Source organism: Peromyscus californicus, unplaced genomic scaffold (assembly GCF_007827085.1).
Source record: "Peromyscus californicus insignis strain IS unplaced genomic scaffold, ASM782708v3 Scaffold_7__1_contigs__length_154581171, whole genome shotgun sequence".
In the NCBI taxonomy this organism is placed as follows: domain Eukaryota; kingdom Metazoa; phylum Chordata; class Mammalia; order Rodentia; family Cricetidae; genus Peromyscus; species Peromyscus californicus.
In genome coordinates this window covers 5,987,913-6,008,401 of record NW_026294595.1, presented here as the reverse complement: position 1 = coordinate 6,008,401, position 20,489 = coordinate 5,987,913, and the positions used below count along the sequence as shown (strand labels likewise).

The 20,489-nt window shown below is 47.3% G+C and overlaps 1 protein-coding gene across 17 annotated transcripts in view; it reads right to left on the bottom strand.

The window, feature by feature from the left end:
* The window catches only part of Ralgps1 (Ral GEF with PH domain and SH3 binding motif 1), a 243,215-nt gene that overhangs the window by 115,762 nt on the left and 106,964 nt on the right, over positions 1 to 20,489 (bottom strand). For all 17 annotated transcript variants that reach the window (XM_052723160.1, XM_052723159.1, XM_052723162.1 and 14 more), the window contains one exon: positions 13,930 to 14,056. In XM_052723160.1, the coding sequence (XP_052579120.1) occupies positions 13,930 to 14,056 (127 nt within the window). The remainder of the gene's footprint in view (positions 1 to 13,929; positions 14,057 to 20,489) is intronic.

The window sequence follows — 20,489 nt, the reverse complement described above, 5'->3', positions numbered from 1 at the left end:
ATGTTGATAAGAGACGGAGGAGTATCTGCATCTGCTCTATGAACAGGAGTAAGAACTGACTCAAGATTTCAAGTACAATGGCTTACACCTTTGGCCCCAGCAGTCTTTAGGCACCATGGGAACACTTCTACAGGTGAAACCGGGGGAGGAGTCTGGTGTTTCTTGAAAGCTACAGTGGACTTAGGTACAGCAGAGAGGGAGGGGTCAGCATGCCCACTTTTCAAAAGAGCAAGTAATGGCTCCACCGAAGTCACCCCAAAGGTACTAGTGACAGGCACTGAACATGAATTCTTAACTTGTTCCCATCTCCTGTAGTTGCTGGGGTGAGAGCGAAAGCTGGACACTGTGAGGAAAGTGTCCCAACCTTGGTGCAGACACCAGCCACACTGTCCACACATCTGGAGTGGGGGTGGGGGAACAGGGCTGAGGAAAACAAGGGTCTTCCTCCCTGATTCCTGGTTTTGGGGCCAAATCCCCAGAGAGTTCTGGTGTGGAAAGCCAGGCTGAAGTGTGAAGCAACACTTTTCCTACAGACAGCATTTAGGATCCATGGCACCAACTGCTACTCCCTAACCTCACGTCTGAGTCTGTATGTGTGCACATGTATGCACACACGATGTATGGTGTAGGTATGTCTACGTTATGTATGAAGAGGTCAGGGGAGGCTGTCTTCCTCTAACTGAAGCTCACTGTTTTGTTGCATTAGCTGGCCAGTAAACTCTTGGGATCTGCCTGTCTCCAACCCCCAACTTGGGGTTATAGGCATATGTAGCTGTGCTTAGCTTTTATGTGGGTACTGGGGACTTGAACTCAGGTCCTCTTGCTTTCATAACTGCTCTTATTCACTGAGCCATCTCCCTAGTCCCCAAGCCAAATCTTACTCACACCACATGCTGGGTATGCAAAAAGACAAAGAAGGGGAGTGTTAGAGATGCACAGCCTGTTCTCCCAAGGGGAAACGGGAGGGAGGAGGTCAGCTCCACAGCAGTAGTTTGGAGCCAGGAGATGAGGCTGTGCTCAGGGGCCTGACCTTGTTGCACATACACAGCCAGGCAGCGTCCCGGGCTCTGACCAGCCAGAGAGCAGCACTCTGAACTTCCTCACCAGATGGGACCTGCAGACCTAAATCACAGGTTCCAACAGTGCAGCTCTCTCTCCTTGGTGGGCTCACCTATCTGCAGACATGGAAAAAAGGCAACAAAGTCCACCTTCCTTCTGCTTTCAGTCCTTGGAACAGCAATGCCACTTGCGTAAGTGGCACTGGGAAGCCCCTCCCCCAGGGCTGCTGCTTTGAGCAAGACTGAAAACAACCCCAGGCTTCTGGTGGTGTGCGTGCACAGGCCCTTTGGTGTTTGGGCCCCTGATCTCCCATGCTTGACTGTCCCAGTCTTGCTCTAGTCAGAGAAAACAGAGGAGGCACAGGGCACTGTTACGTGTGTACAAGGGTGCCGACTGCAGTAGTTCTGCCTGAGAGTCCAGAGGCTAAAGAACTAGCAGCTCCCCGGAATCACACATTCCAGAGCAAGTGTGAGACTACTCTGCAAAGAGGAAACCGCCTCTGCGTCAGCGTCAGCCAATGCTCTCCTAGGCTGTGTATTCAGTGAAGGGGAAAGACCCCAGAGGAGGAGAGAGGTGGCCCTCACCCCAAGCCAAACAACAGCCAATATCAGGATCAACAGGGGCACTGCTCCAAGACTAGAGCCCTAGCCTAAGGCCCCAGGCACCAAAGCGGGAAGGAGAGGAGCCACTGGGAGGGCAGGGCCGAGTGCAGCCTGGTGGGCAGGGGCAGGAGAAAGCTAGGTCAGAGTGGAGAAGCAGCATCCCACCTTCAAGGAGAGTGGGGAGCTGGAGGTACCCACAACGAGGGGGTGACCAAGCAGAGTTTCGAACCTAGCCCAAGCTCTGGATGAAAACCAGGCCACCATAGAAGATACCTCCCCACCCCCATCCCAAGGGCCAGAAACACTGTAGGCTGGGGAGAGAAGCGTGGGACTGGCAAAACCCAGCCAAGAAGCCCACCTCATGTCTTGCCAGGCTCCAGGCCAGCAAAGCTGCCAGGCTTTAGGAGGCCAGACCTGACCCCTACACACAACTATCTGGAATGAGGGTACTGTTCGAAGGGACTAAGGGCCTGCTGAGTTCTCAGCTTCATGTGAGGGACAGGGTGAGTGGGCAAAAACAAAATCAAATATTCACAGAGGACATTTGAAAGGTACACTGAGGGAAATAAGGCTGGTCTCTTCTTACACCTGGCTGAGTCCAGCTCATTTAATAAGCGGGTTACATAAGAACACGAGGTATCTCATGAGGGCAGGAACCAGAAACTGCCTGGAAAATCTTCAAGAAGCAAGGAGCAGCCTTCTCTGCTCCACTTCTCTCTCCTTCCTGTGGGATTTCTTTCTGGGTTTCTCAGGGGCAGCCACCTGCAGTCTATTCTCATCATGTGTCTAAGATCACAGCACTAGGCAACATTCCTGAGCTCAGGTGTCCTCCTGGCTGAGTGTCAGCATCTCTACATTCCAATGCTAATTCCTGGGCAGAGGAACCAACTGGCTGGGCTGGGTGTCCACACCAGTCCTACCTCAGAGGAGTGAACTAGGGGATGATGCTTCCTGAGAGACAAGGGACATTCCCAGGTTCCCAGAGGAGGAGGGATCACAGGCAGAGTACCCAATAAAAAAGTTTAGACCACTCTCCAGCTATTACTAGTCCCACGGCCTCCAGGAAACCAGCTACATGGATGACATGTTGCTACTTACCAGATGGGGTCCTAGTCCTCAGACCCTCCTCTGCTGACCCTTAGCCTCTCCTGGAATGGACACCTAGTAACCCTTCTAGGCCCAGCTGAGTCAATGAACATGGTATGTAGAGCGTCCTACGGCCACAACCTGCTCTTCCCGGATGCACTGGATTCTCAATGGTCTCTCTGGATGTGAGAAGCATGAGTCCTCACTGCAGAGGTCTCCCAGTCATATTTTGTTCTGGCTAAGGCTGAGGCCATCTCCTGTCTACTGCACACCTTCCATAGGCATGTGTCCAGATGTTTACAATTGGAGGAAGTGAACTCTGTAATTACCCTCTCTTCAGCACAAAAATCTTCTATCTCTTCAGAAATGGAAGTCATGTGTAGCCCACTCAGAGCTCTACAGCCAAGGAAGAAGGGAAACCACAGAGGCTCTCATTCTTCCCATCCCCAGTGTGCATGAGGACAGGAGTAGCAGCTGGTCAGATGTCAGGAAGCCAGGCCGTAGTCATCTGCACAGTTTACCTCAGCATAGTGGGCAGGGAACAGGGGGCAGTGATGGAAGAGATTCTACTGTTCCTTGGGCCTTCCAACATTCTGCCAGGGGGAAAGCTACTGGGGTCTGCCCTTCTCCTTTTCTTCCAGCAGAATCAAGAGCCAGTTGTCCTACAGCCAACAGACTTAGCAGTCCTGACCTTTGGCACTATCTACACCTGGCCTGCATCATTGAATACGTGGATCCTGGTTATGGTAGTTCTTCTCACCACCACCAGGCCTTTGGTCTGCTAACTGCGGTTTCTCAGATTCCAGAATCAAGCCAGAACCAGCCCTCCCTAGTGGGCAGCCATCTGGCTGTCCTATGTCCATGTTCCTGTCGGGGGACCCAAAATAGCTTGACCACACAGCTGTCATGACAGGATTAGAGGCCCAGACACAATTTCTGGCAGGCAACACCTGGCCCCAGGAAAAGCCATAAGCTGACCCCACCTAGGGAGGGCCTGCATCTAAGGAGAAATACCTGACATTCCAAACATTCCCTATACCCCTAGACAGATGTCAACCAATCGGGGTCCTGAACCCTAGAAATCCCCCCACCCCAACCTCTGCTATGATAAAAACCTCACCCTGCCTGGGCTCTCTGCTCTCACTGCTGAGTAGGACAGAGAGTCCAATCTCTGAGCTTGAAAATAAAGGCTCTCTGCTTTTACATTCGGGATTCAATCTCCATGGTGGTCTTTTGGGGGTCCCTGTGATCTGGGCATAACATCCCAGCTGGCTGAACTCCACAATGGTTCTGATGACTCTGGCTCCATAAGCTGGTTAGGGCATGCTCCTGTCCCCCTGCTTCAGTGTGTCCTGAAGCTGAGGGACATCCCATGATAAGAGAGAGCACCTTGCTCACATCTGCCTGGAGACTTTGCAGAGTTGGCAGAGGCCAGAACCTAGGTGGGTGGCTTATGTGGAGGGACGGGAACTTTTGGGAGCTGTGTAATGACAGAGGCCTGCAACCTCATCTCGGTGACAGAAAGAAACAAGAAAAAGTATGTCACCCCCTCAAAGGCCACAATGCTGAGCAGCCCCATGCAAGGATTTAGGCCAGCCTGCTTTCCACAGGCAGTGCAGGGCAGGGCACACAGGGAGAGGGACTGCAACAGGTAACCAGGAAGCAGAGGCAGGGTAGAAAGAAGGTTAGTGTCTTAGTCAAGGTTTCTATCGCTGTGAAGAGACACTATGACCACAGCAACTCTTATAAAGGAAATATTTAACTGGGGTGGCTTACAGTTTCATGCAAGCAGACATGGTGCTGAAGAAGGAGCTGAGAGTTCTACATCTTAATCTGTAGGCAGCAAAAGGAAAACTGTACTGGGCCTAGCTTGAGCATATAAGACCTCAAATCCCACTCCCACAGTGACACATTTTCTCCAACAAGGCCACACCTACTCCAACAAGGCCACATCACCTAGTAGTAGTACTCCCTATGGGCCAAGTACTCAAACACATGAGTCTATGGGCACCCATACCTATTCAAACCACCACAGTTAATAATACCTGTCCGAGGATTCGGAAACACCTACACTCTAGGCCGGAGTCCAGATGTCTTCTGAGAAGGCTGCAGTATCTAGGAGACTGAGACAGAAAACTATGGGTGACAGACAACAGCAACCTCCTCAGAGGGGTTCCAGACGGCAGCTACCATGAAGCCCATCTCCATCCTAGAGCGCCTGTGCTTATGAATACTCCGCCAGGCAAAGACAAGCACAGATGACCAGTGTCCCCACTGTGCTACCTGTGGATGGGGAAACAGAAATGTCACAGCTTCTCAAATGGGCAACATCCATGCATCTGAGGGTTCCACAGGACCACAGCAAGAATGACAGCATGCTATATCTGCAGTCGTTAGACAGGCTCTATGACACTGGGTAGAGAAAAACACACAAAGCACAAACACTGTATGAAAGCTGCATCTAGTTAGAAAGCGCAGGGTCACACCATGGTCCACTGACAGCTGTGGCCTGTGTGCACGGCGCACCTCAGCTCCTAGCAGTAGTGCCTCTGGGGAGGGGCAGACAACTTTCACATTTTACTCCATAGACTGCTTTGTAGTGTGGATCATCTTCACAGCAAGCAATACTTTTTAAAGAATTTTTAGAGTGGGCACCCAGTGCCATCCCAATGTACAGCCTTTCTGGGTGGCTACATGGGAATGGACCCTTCCCTCCTATTCCCAGAGCCCAGGACACTCTTGTCAGCAGATATAGCCTGCTATATCTGAGGGCAACCTTCAAGGCCTTTCCAGACCCTAATGGTCATATCCAGAAGCCTTCCTCCTTACAGAGCTGCAAGTGCATCCACCCCTCTGCCTGTAGAACGTCCCCTGTAGACAGCTTTGGGGAGGGCTGAGCACTGCCCTGTTAGCTTCATCATTTCCTGCACACAGTGACAGTTCATTTTTGTTCCAATATCAATGGAGAAATCAAGAGCCACCAAAGTGAGGTGTACAGAGGCTGGCAATGACCAATTACCCTCACCTCCTTCTGTTGTCTCAAAACACCCCAAAACTTGGTGGCTCATAACGAGAATCTGTTATCCTCTTCAAGTTTCTGTGGAGTGCGAAGACAGGCATGTCTGAGGCGATGCCTCTGGCTCCAGGTCTCTAGGGACACACCAGCAAACTGTGAGCTGGGGCCGGCCTCTCATATGAAGGCTCAATTCTTGAGCAGAATCTGTTTCTGTGCCACAGGGGCTTCTCCGTAGGACTACAGAGCACAGGGTGACTGGCGTCCTGCAGGATGGGTGACCCCAGAGAGTAAGAAGGAGTGGGCACTGTCTTTATCTAATCTCTAAGAGTCACTCCATTATTGACCTTATTCATACCCTGCAGCGGCAAAATAAGCTAAAAATAGTGCCTAAGAGCAAGGAGGGTTGGGTGACTCAGAGATAACCAACATCAAGTGCCTGTCACATGAATCATGTGACTATTATTAATGCTATTTTCTCATTAGAGACCCAAAGGCTAAAGGAAGCCAGGGGGATGGTGCCCCAGTGAGAACCCAGGTCACAGCAAAGCTGATGGCAGCTTTTCTAGCCTGGCAGGGAGCCAACCTGCCCTGGGGGCTCCTCTCCTGACCACTGTGTTTTCCTACCACTGTTTATCTCCACGAAGACAGAGGTGGTGAACTAAGGACACACCCCTAAAGGTCCTAAAGGCTGGGTAGAACCCTGGCCCCAGCATGAGCTCAGTTAAACTTGGTATCCACCTCGACTGTGAGGTTGTGTAAGCCATAGGTCAAACTGTGGGGTATTTTCATTCACAAATTTGGGGATATTCGATAATATCCACTGGCCTTTTGCGATGTCCTGGAGAAATTTAATTTTTAAGGTAACAAATCCAGAGACTAGACAACTAAAGGTAATTCTCTCCCTTCTAGAAGAGAGTGATCTGAAACAATATGCCGCTTACCACAGAATAATGGGAAAGGTCTGGGGCATTTTGAAATGCCTGAAGTACCTTTGAGATCACTTGGTTGAACCTGGGGTCAGAGGGAAGAACTTCCCTGCTTGTGGGATTCCAGGCAGGCTTGGATGCCTGCCTTGAGGAAGGCGAAACATGTTTAAACATCTCTCAGCTGGAGAGGGAGGGCAGCAGTCAGGTCCCTGCAGGACTGTGGCCACAGGGGCAGAGAAGAGAATGGCAGGGCCATGGCTCAGGGCACACCCATCCCTGAATCCAGCTTAGGCCTTCTCCTTGGCACTGATACACCTTTCAGTCCTCAAGATTTGCTGCCACAGCTAAGCAAGAAGATTGACCCCACCACGGCCAGCTAGAGAGCCAGGCTGGGAAGGCAGGAGGCAACTGGACAAACGGAAGAATGGGAGGGGTCAGAGAGTTGGGCCAGGCATGCAGTGGCGGCCCCAGCAACGGTAAGGCAGGAGCTATGGAACAATTGACTGTTCCTAGGGCATTCTCCGAAACACATGGGGTGGGAACTGAAAAAGGCTGGGCTTTCTGCGTGTGGAATGGAATTTCTTTTCTGCTAGACATTAAAGGCAAAGACTACCCAAAATGCTGGTCAGCTTGGGGTCACCTTGATTTCCCAACAGCCACCTCTGATGTGCTGCTGTTGGATTTGGTCTGGGGCAGGGTGACCCCACTGGAGTAATAGCTACTCAGGTGAATGTCTCCAAGGATGGTGTGCTGAGCCTCTGCTGGCGCTGTCTACACCACCTGTCCAGGCTCATTCTTTCAACTCTGTTAAGAAGAACCACAGTCAAAGGCAGACCTGAATTCTCAAAGTCCAAGACTGGGATGGGCTGCAGGTCTCCATCAGGTGCGAGGGCTGTCACACTGGCCACGTCTTGGGTCTTTCTAAGGCTCTGTTCTCAGATGAGCAGTTTGGAAAGGCCTTTCCCGCTGCTCTGACTGCACTGACTCATCACACACGCACACGTCTGGGAAGCCCCTCCTGTGCCACAGTCACAGATGTATGCAAAGCAAATCTGGTAGTGCCTTTGTTTCAAGTCTTCCCAGTCCCTGCTGCCTCCAGGCAGCCAGGGCACAGCCTAGGCTCCCCACTCCTACAGTCAGCCCTTCAGAGGTCTGCTCCCCTACCCCGTCCAGCCACCTCCTCTGACACCCCCCTCTCCCTCCTTCTTGACTCTCTAGCAGGTCTTCCCACCACACAAGTTTTCCCAATTCAGAGCTCTTGCATAAGCAGATGTCTCTGTCAGGGGCCCTCCCCTCCCTGATGTGTCATCCTTCAGGGCTCCATGTCTCACTGGAGAACCTTTCTGTAAAGAACGGTGGCCCCTTTGCTTGTCCCTCAGCTTCCCCTTCATAATGTTCAGCTCAGGTCTCAGCACCTCAGCTAGTGCTCAGGGCTGGTCTGTGAGGTGTGACTGACTCCACTGAGTGTCCACTGAGGAGCTCACCTTGCTGTTCTGGGAGATACTGAGCATCTGAGGACACAGGTTTGTGGGTTTGTGTGTGTGTGTGTGTGTGTGTGTGTGTGTGTGTGTGTGTGTGTGTGTGTGTGTGTTTAAGGTTCTTTCCATGCCTGGCAGTTTGACCCAGTTACTTGCAAAGAACTTGCCTCTGTTCTAAACTTCAGAATTCATATTTAAAAATAAAGGTTTTACTTTCCAAATGGAAGGGCTTGCTTGTTTGAAGAAAGTACCTCAGGTTCTAGAACTTTCCTTCACACACTCAAGGTCTGGGAAAGTTTACCAAGCACTTTTCAGTGTCCCCGCTACTCAGGGCTGTTAGGAGGGATGCCTGGCTCTCTGTTTCTTGGGACATCACAATTTTCCACACTGCTACAGTACTTCGAGATCAGTGCAAAGGCATCCACCACATTCCTAATTTTATTTAGTTATTTCCTGGAAGGTTATGAACAGTGAAAAACCAAATACCTCTAGATCGAGACAGTGACTCAGAAGTAAGTGCTGAAGCCATTCTCCAGTGCTCCCACTTTCCTTCCTGTTTCTACCAAACCGGGTGCTATGGGGAGGTGCTGTCACACTAAGTACTAGGTACTTAGGGGAGGTGCTGTCACACTAAGTACTAGGTACTTAGGGGAGGTGCTGTCACACTGAGAACCGGGTGCTATGGGGAGGTGCTGTCACACTAAGTACTAGGTACTTAGGGGAGGTGCTGTCACACTAAGTACTAGGTACTTAGGGGACGTGCTGTCACACTGAGAACCGGGTGCAGTGGGGAGGTGCTGTCACACTAAGTACTAGGTACTTAGGGGAGGTGCTGTCACACTGAGAACCGGGTGCAGTGGGGAGGTGCTGTCACACTAAGTACTAGGTACTTAGGGGACGTGCTGTCACACTGAGAACCGGGTGCAGTGGGGAGGTGCTGTCACACTAAGTACTAGGTACTTAGGGGACGTGCTGTCACACTGAGAACCGGGTGCAGTGGGGAGGTGCTGTCACACTAAGTACTAGGTACTTAGGGGACGTGCTGTCACACTGAGAACCGGGTGCAGTGGGGAGGTGCTGTCACACTAAGCACTAGGTACTTAGGGGAGGTGCTGTCACACTGAGAACCGGGTGCAGTGGGGAGGTGCTGTCACAGTAACTTAGATACAAACAATCAGTCCATCCCCTGTACGACTTCACAGTTTGGAAGAAACTAATTCTAAGTCTTGTGGGGTTTTGTTTGTTTGTTTTTTAAAGATTTATTTATTTTATGTATATGTCTGCTCTGTCTGCATGTACTACTTTATGCCAGAAGAGGGCATCAGATCCCACTGTAGATGGTTGTGAGCCACCATGTGGGTGCTGGGAATTGAACTCAGGACCTCTGGAGAAGCAGCCAGTGCTCTTAACCACTGAGCCATCTCTCCAGCACCTTGTTTTGTTTTTAATATAATGTTTTTCTCTCGATGTTTTATTTTAATTTTCAAATTTATTTTATGTGTACAGGTGTTTTGGGGCCTATATGTTTCTGCACTATGTATGTGTCTGGAACCCTCAGAGGCCAGAAGAGGAAACTGGATCCCTGGAGCTGGAGTTACAGATAGTTGTGAACTGCTATGTGGGTGCTGGGATTTGAACCTTCATTCTCTGGAAGAGCATTCAGTGCTCTTAAGCGCTGAGCTATCGTTCCAGCCCCTCAGTTTTTTGTTTTTGTTTTTAAATCATGCTTTACAGGGTACTTGAGATATGAAAGTGTAGCTAGCTACCTCTGAAGTCTGGAGCGAAAGAGCAGGGTTGAGTTTGCGACAACTGTGAGGCCCAGTGAAGCCATCTCCACATGGAACAGACACAGCTCGGAGGAGACCTGGGGCTCGGGGAGCACTGTGAGGCCCAGTGAAGCCATCTCCACGTGGAACAGACACAGTTCGGAGGAGTCCCGGGACTCGGGGAGCACTGTTACAAAAGGAAATGTACCCTCGCAGATAGAGGCGGACACCTGCTACAGCAGAGAGCAGGTGTCACCAGTGGGACCTGCAGCATCGAGGACTGGCCAACTGCTCCTCCCCTAACCCTGGAAGAGACCTGCCATGAGATTCTGCCAGGGGAAAAACAAATGGCGTGGACATTTTTTCCTGTATTGTCCTTTCCAGGAATTACATAACTGCTCCCATTTAGATAAACATGTCCACCCAGACAGGTTGGGTTTTCAAGAGGCTCCACTGGGCAGGGCCCGCCCATGGCAGTCAGAGAGCAGATGGAGCCCCAGCCCCATCAGGGCAGATGGAGCCACTGAGCTCAGGAGATCGTGCTTCATGTTCTCTTATGCTCACGATCAATGCCCGTGGTCAGTCCCCATCCTAAGAACAGGAAGCAGGAGGCCCAGGCACAGCCTACTGTTCCCCTCTGATTCATTCTTGCTATGGTTGTTTTGATTCACGATGAGAAGTGCAGCGAAGTGTGTCATGGGGACTGGAGCCGTCTGATGGCTGAAGGGGTAGGAACATGGCCACTTGAGGGGCTCACTCAGCACCACAGCAGGTAAGCTGTATAGGCAAGCAGAGGACTCAGGGAGCCTCTGCAAAGCCCCTGCTAGAGAAAGCAGATCCAGAGCAAAGAGGGCCGCATCTATCCAGACATGCAAGGTGGCTAGAACAGGCTGACTGATAACCTAGGAAGCCCCAAGACAACAATGCTTTGCAGTCCAGCAACAAGATGTGTCACAGGAACAGCCGAGACAATTCATCTATGTCATATGTCATGTCCCAAACCACAGAGACTCAACAAGTAACCTGTTTAGGACTGGCAGGAAAATAATTACCTGAACAGTAGAGATGGGAAGGGGCAGTATTACGATCTCAGAGCTTATGGCCTGTCCATGTGCACCAAGCCCTGGCTCGGCCACTTGCCAGTTAAACGACCCCAACAACCCCAGTGCCTTGGCTATTGAGATCATGCAATGAGATAACACAGCCAACGGGATAGCGAAGGGCTGGACACAGGTGAGTGGCACACAACAGCTCTCACAATTATTCCTAGAGAAAAATGGCCCTTGAGAGATGGAGGTAAGAGGATCAGGAGTTCCAGACCATTATTGGCTACACAGTGATTTCAAGGCCAGCCTAAAATATATGAAACCATGTCTCAGAAAAAATGAGAGAACTGGGGAAAGAAAGAACACCAATCTTAACCACAGGAGCACCCACTCTGCCTAACTCACATGGCGGCAGTGCCCCCCAGCCTTTGTACCACCAATCCTTTTCCTAGATGGCAGTCTTGCAAGGGACCAGCTGTAGGAGCTGTGCGCAGGAGCATGCTTTCCCTCTTGGGACAGCCACCACACACAGACACATGGCAGCTTGTAGCGAGGCAGAAGAAAAGAATGGGGAAAGGAGAGGATTACACAGGGGGAAGAAAAGAGAAAGAGAAAGAGAGAAAAGCAAGGCCTCTCACACTGGGGAAAGCCAGGGAAGCAGCTTAAAATACTCGCTCCAAACCATGGTCAAAGAGTTTTGAGACATACAAACATACATATATGAATATTTATATATACCCTTCTTTATATATATGTGTATATATATATATATATATCTCCTTATTCCATCAAATTAGAATGTCACTGATTATAAGGCATTACTAAGAATATTATTTTATGTATTACTAAGAATATTACTGCAATTAAAAACATTACAACGCTTTATCATCAATTTCAGAGGCATTAAAATGTGGAAAGATAAAACACGTCCTAGATTAAGAAAATGCAGTAAATTCAAAAGTAGAAAGATAGTGTGACTGACTTAAAAATTCAAAATCTAAAATTTAATTATTTGGGAAGATCAGCAGACAAACTTTGACAGGGTGGACTTGAGAAGAGACGAGAAGGGGGGGCAACAATCTAAACTAGTGAGGACCGCAAAGAGCAAACACATCTGTAATTCCTGCACTAGGATTACAGTGCTGCCAAGGCAGAGGCAGGCAGGTCTCTATGATTTGAGGCCAGCCTGGATACAGAGTGAGTTTCAGGATAGCCAGGGCTACATAGTGAGACCTTGTTTCAAAAATTAAATAAATATAACCACATACAGAGAGAGAAGTTCATATTTATAAGAGAAAGCTGTATACACACACTATAATCAAAAATTAAATGAGGAAAAAAACTCCATGCTAATAATTTTTGAAAAGTTGGATCAAATAGATAGTTTCTTACTTAAAAAAAAAATCCAAGATGGCTTTCAAGAATGAGAAAACCCCAGTACAGAGAACTAACGGGGGAAGTTCCAAAGCTGTGGAGGTCTATGGAAAGGACTCTACTAACCCTGAGTATCAGGAGTCTCCTCTGGAGAAGCCTTGCCTTCTCTGATTATCAAAACTGTTTCAGATTAGAACGAGATAGATCTTCCCCCTAAAGACCAAACTACAAACAGCATTTTGCACCTATCAAACTGATAAAATAAAAAGGAAAGAAAACCAAGTTTGAAAAGAAAATGCCTGCCTGGCATATGACACACACCTTTAATCTGGGAGGCACTCAGAGGCAGAGGCAGGCAGATTTCTGGTTTTGAGGATAGCCTGGTCTACAGAGTGAGTTCCAGGACAGCCTGGGCTACACAGAGAAAGCCTGTCTCAAAAAATTAAAAAGAACAAGAAGAAGGAAGGAGGAGAAGGGAGGAGGAGGAGGAGGAGGAGGAGGAGGAGGAGGAGGAGGAGGAGGAGGAGGAGGAGGAAAGCAGCAGCAGCAGCAGCAGCAGCAGCAAGACCTTGTTTAAAAACCTTTAAGATGTACTCTGTACATATACGCTACCTAGTTACCTGTCTTTCCAAGAAGTTATTACAAAGCAATCATCAGAAGCACATGTAAGTTTTTATGGCACAAGGACATTCACCACAGAAAACAGAAACTGTGAGCAGTGGGCAGCAGAGAAGGGCTGGACTGAGTCTGACAAGTACTCAGTCCACCAAGTACAGAGAAGCACATACAACATGAGGGGTCTGAGGTGAGTACACACATTTTTTTTTTTTTTTTTTTTTTTTTTTTGGTTTTTCGAGACAGGGTTTCTCTGTGTAGCTTTGCGCCTTTCCTGGAACTCGCTTTGGAGACCAGGCTGGCCTCGAACTCACAGAGATCCGCCTGGCTCTGCCTCCCGAGTGCTGGGATTAAAGGCGTGCGCCACCACCGCCCGGCTCGAGTACACACATTTTTTATACATGCCAAAAGGACTGAGATACAAAGCAAAATATTTTTTAATGGGTAACTACAGAAATTTTCTCCTCCTCCCAATTCTGCTAATGAGCACGTAATATTTTATGACTGGAAAACTTAGCAGTTGTTACTAGAATTTCATTTGCACAAATTTTATGAGACATATTAATAATGCTCAGAGAACTAGAACAGAAGGCTTATGCCTGGGCTCCCCCAGTGTGGAAGGATCTGCATGAACCGGCAAGAGGCTTGCTGTGGACATCATGGTCCATCTGGGCTGCGGCCTGGAAGCCTGTGTTGTTCACAGCCCGGGAGCCTGAGGCCCTCACAGCCTAGGAGACTGGGGTCCTCGGAGCCTAGATGTATGAGACAGAGCATCTTTGTTTCCACCCCACCAGTGTTCCTATCCTAGGAAGCACCAGTGGCTTGTTCCCACCCAAGGAACCAAGCAAATCACTTCTTCATCCATGATCCCTGCTACTTCCTGGAAACTGGAAAAACATCTTATTTGGCACTGAGCATGTCGCTTGGAAAAAAAATAAAATAAGCCAATAGAGACCCATACCTAGATAGGGGATACTGGGTACCATCTTCAGACTTCGGATGTAGTCCCGAGTCCGCTTGTAGTTGTCTTCCTTGGACATCAAGTAGTCCAGTTTCTCAAAAGTCGTCTTGTCTTTACGATTCAAAAGCTGGAATATGAAAAGAAATCATAGTATCTGCGAGGGAAAAAGAAATAACGAGAAAAGCTGACCAAAGGAAACACCTGAATGTGTGTCCACAGCATGTCAAACCCTGATGCAAGTAAAGATTTTAAAAGGCTCCCCGGCCTCAGTCTCAGCTCTCCAGTCTCACACGGAAGACAAGCCCTGGAGCTACACTGCCCACTAGCCATGATGCTAGGTAACTCCTTCAACACACACACAACACTGTGGGACAACACAGGGCTCCAGGAGTGAAGCGAACTGGTCACGTCCCCAGCAGAGTTATTTCACAGCTCTAGCCAGTCTTCCGCAAACGCCTCATGGTGAAAGATGCTATCAAGTGCCACACGACTCTAGTGGGCATGCCATGAGGATCTGACTGTGCCGCGCAGCTCAGGGCTCTCCTCCAGATCCCCCAGGTCCTGGGTCACACTTCACTGGGAATAGGGTTTCACACAAAGACCCTTCTGTTCCATAAGCAGTCATCTACAGAGTACCTGTCTAAGAGACTCAGGGTGAGCAAGCACAACCAGAGATGAGAAGCAAGCTCTGTGATGACTGAACACTTGGTCTGTGAACCTGGGAGAGAGGATGGCTCAGTATGAATACTGAACCTTCTAGAATTCTAAAACTTGATGCTGAGGACTCACAGTGTAGCTATTCTTCACATCAATTCAAAGTCTAGTGCTGGGAAATGGCGAGACGCCTCTTCAAATGCAATGGCTTTGAGGAAAGGAGTCTAGAAGAGGAGGCCAAGCTTGAAAGAGGGGTTGGGGTAGGGCCACCAGAATGTATGGTTTTGGCACAACATGAGACTAAGTAGGGAGTTCTCCCAATTCCAGTTTCTGAAACTGAAGGCCAATGGCTAGTGGCTAAAGGCCAAGAGAATAAATGAAGAGGACCCTAGACCGGATATGTCCTTGGCTAAGCTTGGTCTTGAGATTCTAAAAGTCTGTGTAAGGACCTCAACCAATAGACCTGCCCACTGTCCATCAGACTGAAGCAGACCAGTGTCAATAGCCCCTGTGCAGCAGAAAGAAGTGGAACAATGGCTGTCAGCACCAGGGAAACAGTGCAGCTCCTAAGACCTCAGCCTGCAAATCCCACACTCTGGTGGTGTCTAGTGCCTGGGGGAGCCCCAGGTTGCTTTGGGAAGGCACTATCAGATCCCTCCATCCTTGGTCTTTGGAGCCAACAATGATTCAGCCATGAGCGAGCCCACTGAATCTGGGTAGTGACAGCTGGTGTACATTCTGAAGGGAAGGCTCCAGCACTGACGCAGATGGGCAATGAGAAACAAGCTTTTATTTTCCCATGGAGACATTCAAGACATGCTGGGGAACAGTCCTTTCTACACTATGAATATGTATTACTCTCACTGGTTAATAAAAAGCTGACAGGCTGGTAGCTGGGTAGGAAGTTAGGTTTGGAAAGCCAAACTGAGGATCATGGAAGAAGGAGAGAAGAGTCAGAAGAGATGCCAACCAGCTGCCAAGCAAGCAGGACATGTAGAAAATGAGGTAACACGCCATGAACCATGTGGCTAAACATAAATAGAATAGGTTAATTTAAGTGTAAGAGTCAGTTAGTAACAAGCCTGAGCTATCGGACAAGCATTTATAATTCATATTCATTCTCTGAGTCAGTTATTTGGGACTGGGCATTTGGGGCAGAAAACTTCTGTTTACAAGGACACACATGGGCAGGGACACTACACAGATGCTAGGAACAGCTCTGCTTAACTGGCTTGTTTCATCACAGTGACAAGTGGGCAGGAAATTATGCTGTCTTCCTATGGTTATGTATAAAACACTGTTGCATATAACTCAGCTGGCCTCTGTGAACCCAGAGGCATAAAGGAGCCAAGAATGTTGCCTGTATTTCAGGTTCACCATCTCTAGGAGTAGGTGACTTGTCCATATATCTCTGGGACCCAGGGGTCAATGGAGAGGCTGAACAGATGTATTTTATAGCAGCATAGCAAGTGGGGTGAACAGAAACTAAGGACCCAAGGAATGGTAAGTGAACTATCAGCAAGAGAAGTATCATCAAGAAGAGCAATACACTGGGGCTGGAGAGAGATAGCTCAGTAGTTAAGAACACTGGCTGCTCTTGCAGAGGACACAGGTTTGATTCCTAGCACCTACATGGCAGCTCACAACCATATGTAACTCCAGTCACAAGGGATTCCAATGCCCTCTTCTGGCCTCCCTGGTCACCAGGGATGCAAGTGGTGCACACACATATATGCAGATAAAGCACCCATACACATAAATTACATAATATTTTTAATGCTGGAAAAAAAAGGCATAGGGAGGCAGCATTTGATTTTGGTTTTTTTTTTTGTTCTTTTTTTGTTTGTTTGTTTTGTTTTTAGACAGGATTTTTCTACATAGCTCTGTGTAGCTGGAGAATTTTTCTCCAGCTCCCACCGCCAAGTCCCGCCAGTCCTGGAGCCCACTTATAAAATAAACACACAGACTCTTACATTATTTAAAGTGCTTGGCCATTAGCTCAGGCCTATCATTGTCTAGCTCTCACTCTTATATCCAGCCCATTTCTATTAATCTTTACTTTGCCACGTGGCTCGTGGCTTACCGGTACTTTACATCTTCCTTGTCTTGGCAGTGGCTCCAGCTGGTCTCCCTTTCCTTCCTCCTTCCTCAATTCTCCTCTCTCCTTGTCCCGCCTATACTTCCTGCCTAGTCACTGGCCAATCAGTGCTTTATTTATATAGAGCAATATCCACAGCAGCTCTGCCTGTCCTGGAATTCACGATGTAAACCAGGTTGGCCTAAAACTTACAGAGATCCACCTGCCTATGCCTCCCAAGTACCGTGTTTAAAGGCATGCACCAACACACCTAGATTTTTTTTAACTGATACAATCTAGAACCCCACTTACTTCTTCGAATCATCTACATTCATCCAGATGTCAAACAAATCCTGATGCCTATTGTTGGTTGTTTTCTCTTTTGGGGGCCTGCCACTCAGCTCCCAAATAAATCCGACACAGAGGCTTATCTTAATTATAAATGCTCGGCCTTAGCTTGGCTTATTTCTTGCCAGCTTTCCTTAACTTAAATTATTCCATCTACCTTTGCTTCTGGATTTTTTTTTGTTCTCTTACTTCTATAAATCTTACTCTTACTCCTTGGCTTGCTGTGTAATGGGGTGGCTGGCCCCTGAATCCTTTCTTCTCTGGCTACTTCATATTTCCTCCCATATTTCTCCTTCTATATATTCTCTCTGCGTGCCAGCCCCCTACCTATTCTCCTGCCCTGCTATTGACCATTTAATTCTTTATTAGACCATCAGGTATTTTAGACAGGTACAGTAACTGCTTCACAGAGTTAAACAAATGCAATATAAACAAAAGTAACACAGTTTAGAATAATATTCCCCAACATGGCCTTTTTGTCTAAATAAGAAAGGCTTTAACTTTAACACAGTAAAACTATACAACAAAACAGTTATCAAATAAGAATTAATTAACAATATTCAGTCCATTTACATTTAGCAAACTCAGAGGAAGCACTCCACCATCCATACATCTTAGTGACTCCAAAGTTTTATACATAATCTACTTTCTATCATAACTAAGGAAAACTGCAACTATAACTATCTAGTCTTCAAGTTCATCAAAGACCCAGAAGAATGTAATATTATCTAACAACAGAGACATATGGCTGCCTCGACAGTCACCCAAAGTTCCTCTGTAAAGTCGGGGCATCCATCTTCAGCCTACAGGCCTAGAGTATCTGGCACACTTTACTATGAAGCAGGAATTTTGGACTGTCTTGCTTTGTTTTGGCAAAGTTCAGCAGTTACTTTCCTGTGCATCCTGCAGAATATCTGGCAGACTCTTCTGTGAAGCAGGAATTTTGAATGACTGTCCTGTCTTGTTTTGGCAAAGCTCAACAGTCTTTTTCCTGTGTGTTTGCATGTCTAATCTGCACAGCACATTGTCAGCAGTCAAAGGCAAAAACAGTTTTTTTGCCCAGTGGCTAACCTTGCCACAATGAAAGCAAATTCCATAAGGAGTTTCTTCGATGCCCATCATCTCTGAAGTAAATTGGTGCTGCCAGGAGCAGATATGTCTCATTATCATGAAAAGTCCTAAGTTAACAAAACATTTTAAATGTCATATTCTATAGGTCTTTGAAAGGTTTGAAGACCATCTATCTATCTAAAATATATCTCTATATGATCTGGAAAGCATACCTAACATATCTACAAATTAGATTGTTATAAATGACTAACCACTGACCTATGTTTCCTGATCATCCTATATAGTTTATAATAACAGCTTTCAAAAACTAGAAATTTACCTTACATTTTTAAATAAACTGCATAGTTACAATACCTTAAACAAGAATAGAAACATATATACAATATGTTGCAATAAAAATAACCTTAAATTGTTATCAATATACAAAAATCCTTTAAACAAGAGTAGAAACATATATACAGTGTAACAAAAATAACTTTAAATTTGTATCAATATACTATATTCCCCTAACCGATAACAAATATCCACAACCCTCCAAATAATCAAAAGCCTCCCACACTCCTCTTGGGAATGTGGACATTGTGTTCTCCAACTTGCTTCCTGTTGTCTGTAGATGAAGTATCTTTAAGGTCCTAGCAAGAAAATTTTGAGATAATGATCAAGTCTTGAGAAGACCAGCAGTAACCTTTGCTGACTGATATCACCTCAAGGTTCAGGAGGTCTCGTCTGATCAAATCTGATCCATATTAACCCTGAAGGAATCCACAGGTCTCCTGTGGGAACAAAACTCCAAAGCACTTTTTATTTCCATTTGACAAATACATTTTTTTACTTTTTAAAAATGAAGGCATTCCTAAAGTGTATAGGCTGATTTATTTCAACAGTCCCTCTTTCAATCCCAGGTTTCTTTGAAGCTGTCCTTTGCTTTTCAACAATCAAAAAATTCAAAATCAATACAATAACATACAGGACCCAGACTCCCTATGTATTTCCCGTCTTATGTGGCTTTTTCTTCTATACTACTTTCACAATCTCCTTAAAGACTTTATTTTTATATTTAAACTATTCATTTTTTTTCTATGACTATACCCTTTTTCTTTTCTTAAGCCTACACACATTGTTAAATACACTGTAATCTGTTTAGAGGTTTTTCCATCTGGACCTCTTTTATTGTGTATCACCAGCCTTTTTTGACCATATGAGCAAACCGTTAAACTGCTAACCTACACCTGAATCCTCCGCACATGGCTCTCAGCTGGCTCCATCTGCTTCTTGGGTCATGAAAACCAAGTGTGAAATTCATGGCCGTTTGGAGGTTTGTCTGACCAGGAACTGCATTCAACCTTCCTAGAGCTCCAGAATGCTGATGCTTGCTCTGTGGCAGGCGTTTTTACTTAGTTTTTTGTTCCTACTTATAATGTACTAGCTGCTCAAGGGCTCACTGACCAACAGAAACTGTACAGTTGAAACTCTTAAAGGAGCCATATCCTCACTCTCTTTCTCTCTCTCTCTCTCTCATTCTCTCTCTCTCTCTCTCTCTCTCTCTCTCTCTCTCTCTCTCTCTCTCTCTCTCTCTCTTTCGGCTTTCTCAGGCCCTGGGGATATTCAAGCACGATGTTGGTACACCAAAATGTTGTTGGTTGTTTTTGCTCTTTTAGGGGGCCTGCCCCCCGGTTCCTAAATAAATACACAGAGGCTTTTCTTACTTATAAATGCCTGGCCTTAGCTTAGCTTGTTTCTAGACAGTTTTTCTTAACTTAGATTATTCCGTCTGTCTTTTGCCTCTGGGCTGTTCCTGTTCTCTTCCTTTTGTAAATCTTACTCTTACTCTATGGCTTGCTGTGTGGCTGTGTGGCTCGGTGTCTGGCCCCCCTGAAGTCCTCCTTCTTCTCTGGGTATGTTTTTCCTCCCAGATTTCTCCTTCTATTTATTCTCTCTGCCTGCCAGCCCCACCCATCCTTTCTCCTGCCTCGCTATTGGCCTGTTCAGTTCTTTATTAGACCATCAGGTGTTTTAGACAGGCACAGTAACACGGCTTCACAGAGTTAAACAGCTGCAACATAAACAAAAGTAACACACCTTAAAATAATATTCCACAACAGATGCCTTCACTCAATCCAAGGCTGAGCCATGCAGGCCCCAACAGCCCACACCGCTAGTTCTCTGGTCCTAACTGGGTCACTGCCTGTGTTCCCTGCCATGTTTACCAGCCTACCCAATACCTGTATAAGCAGTATGTCTTACTGCTGGGTTTTCATCCAGCCAGCCTGTCCTCCCTGGAGGACATGCACATACTGCTGGGTGTTCAGCCAGTCACCCATGTCCTCCCTGGAGGACATGCACATACTAGGGAAGGCTGGATCTTTTTAACTTCCCTCAATGGCTCCATTCTGTGCCAACAAAGGAAATC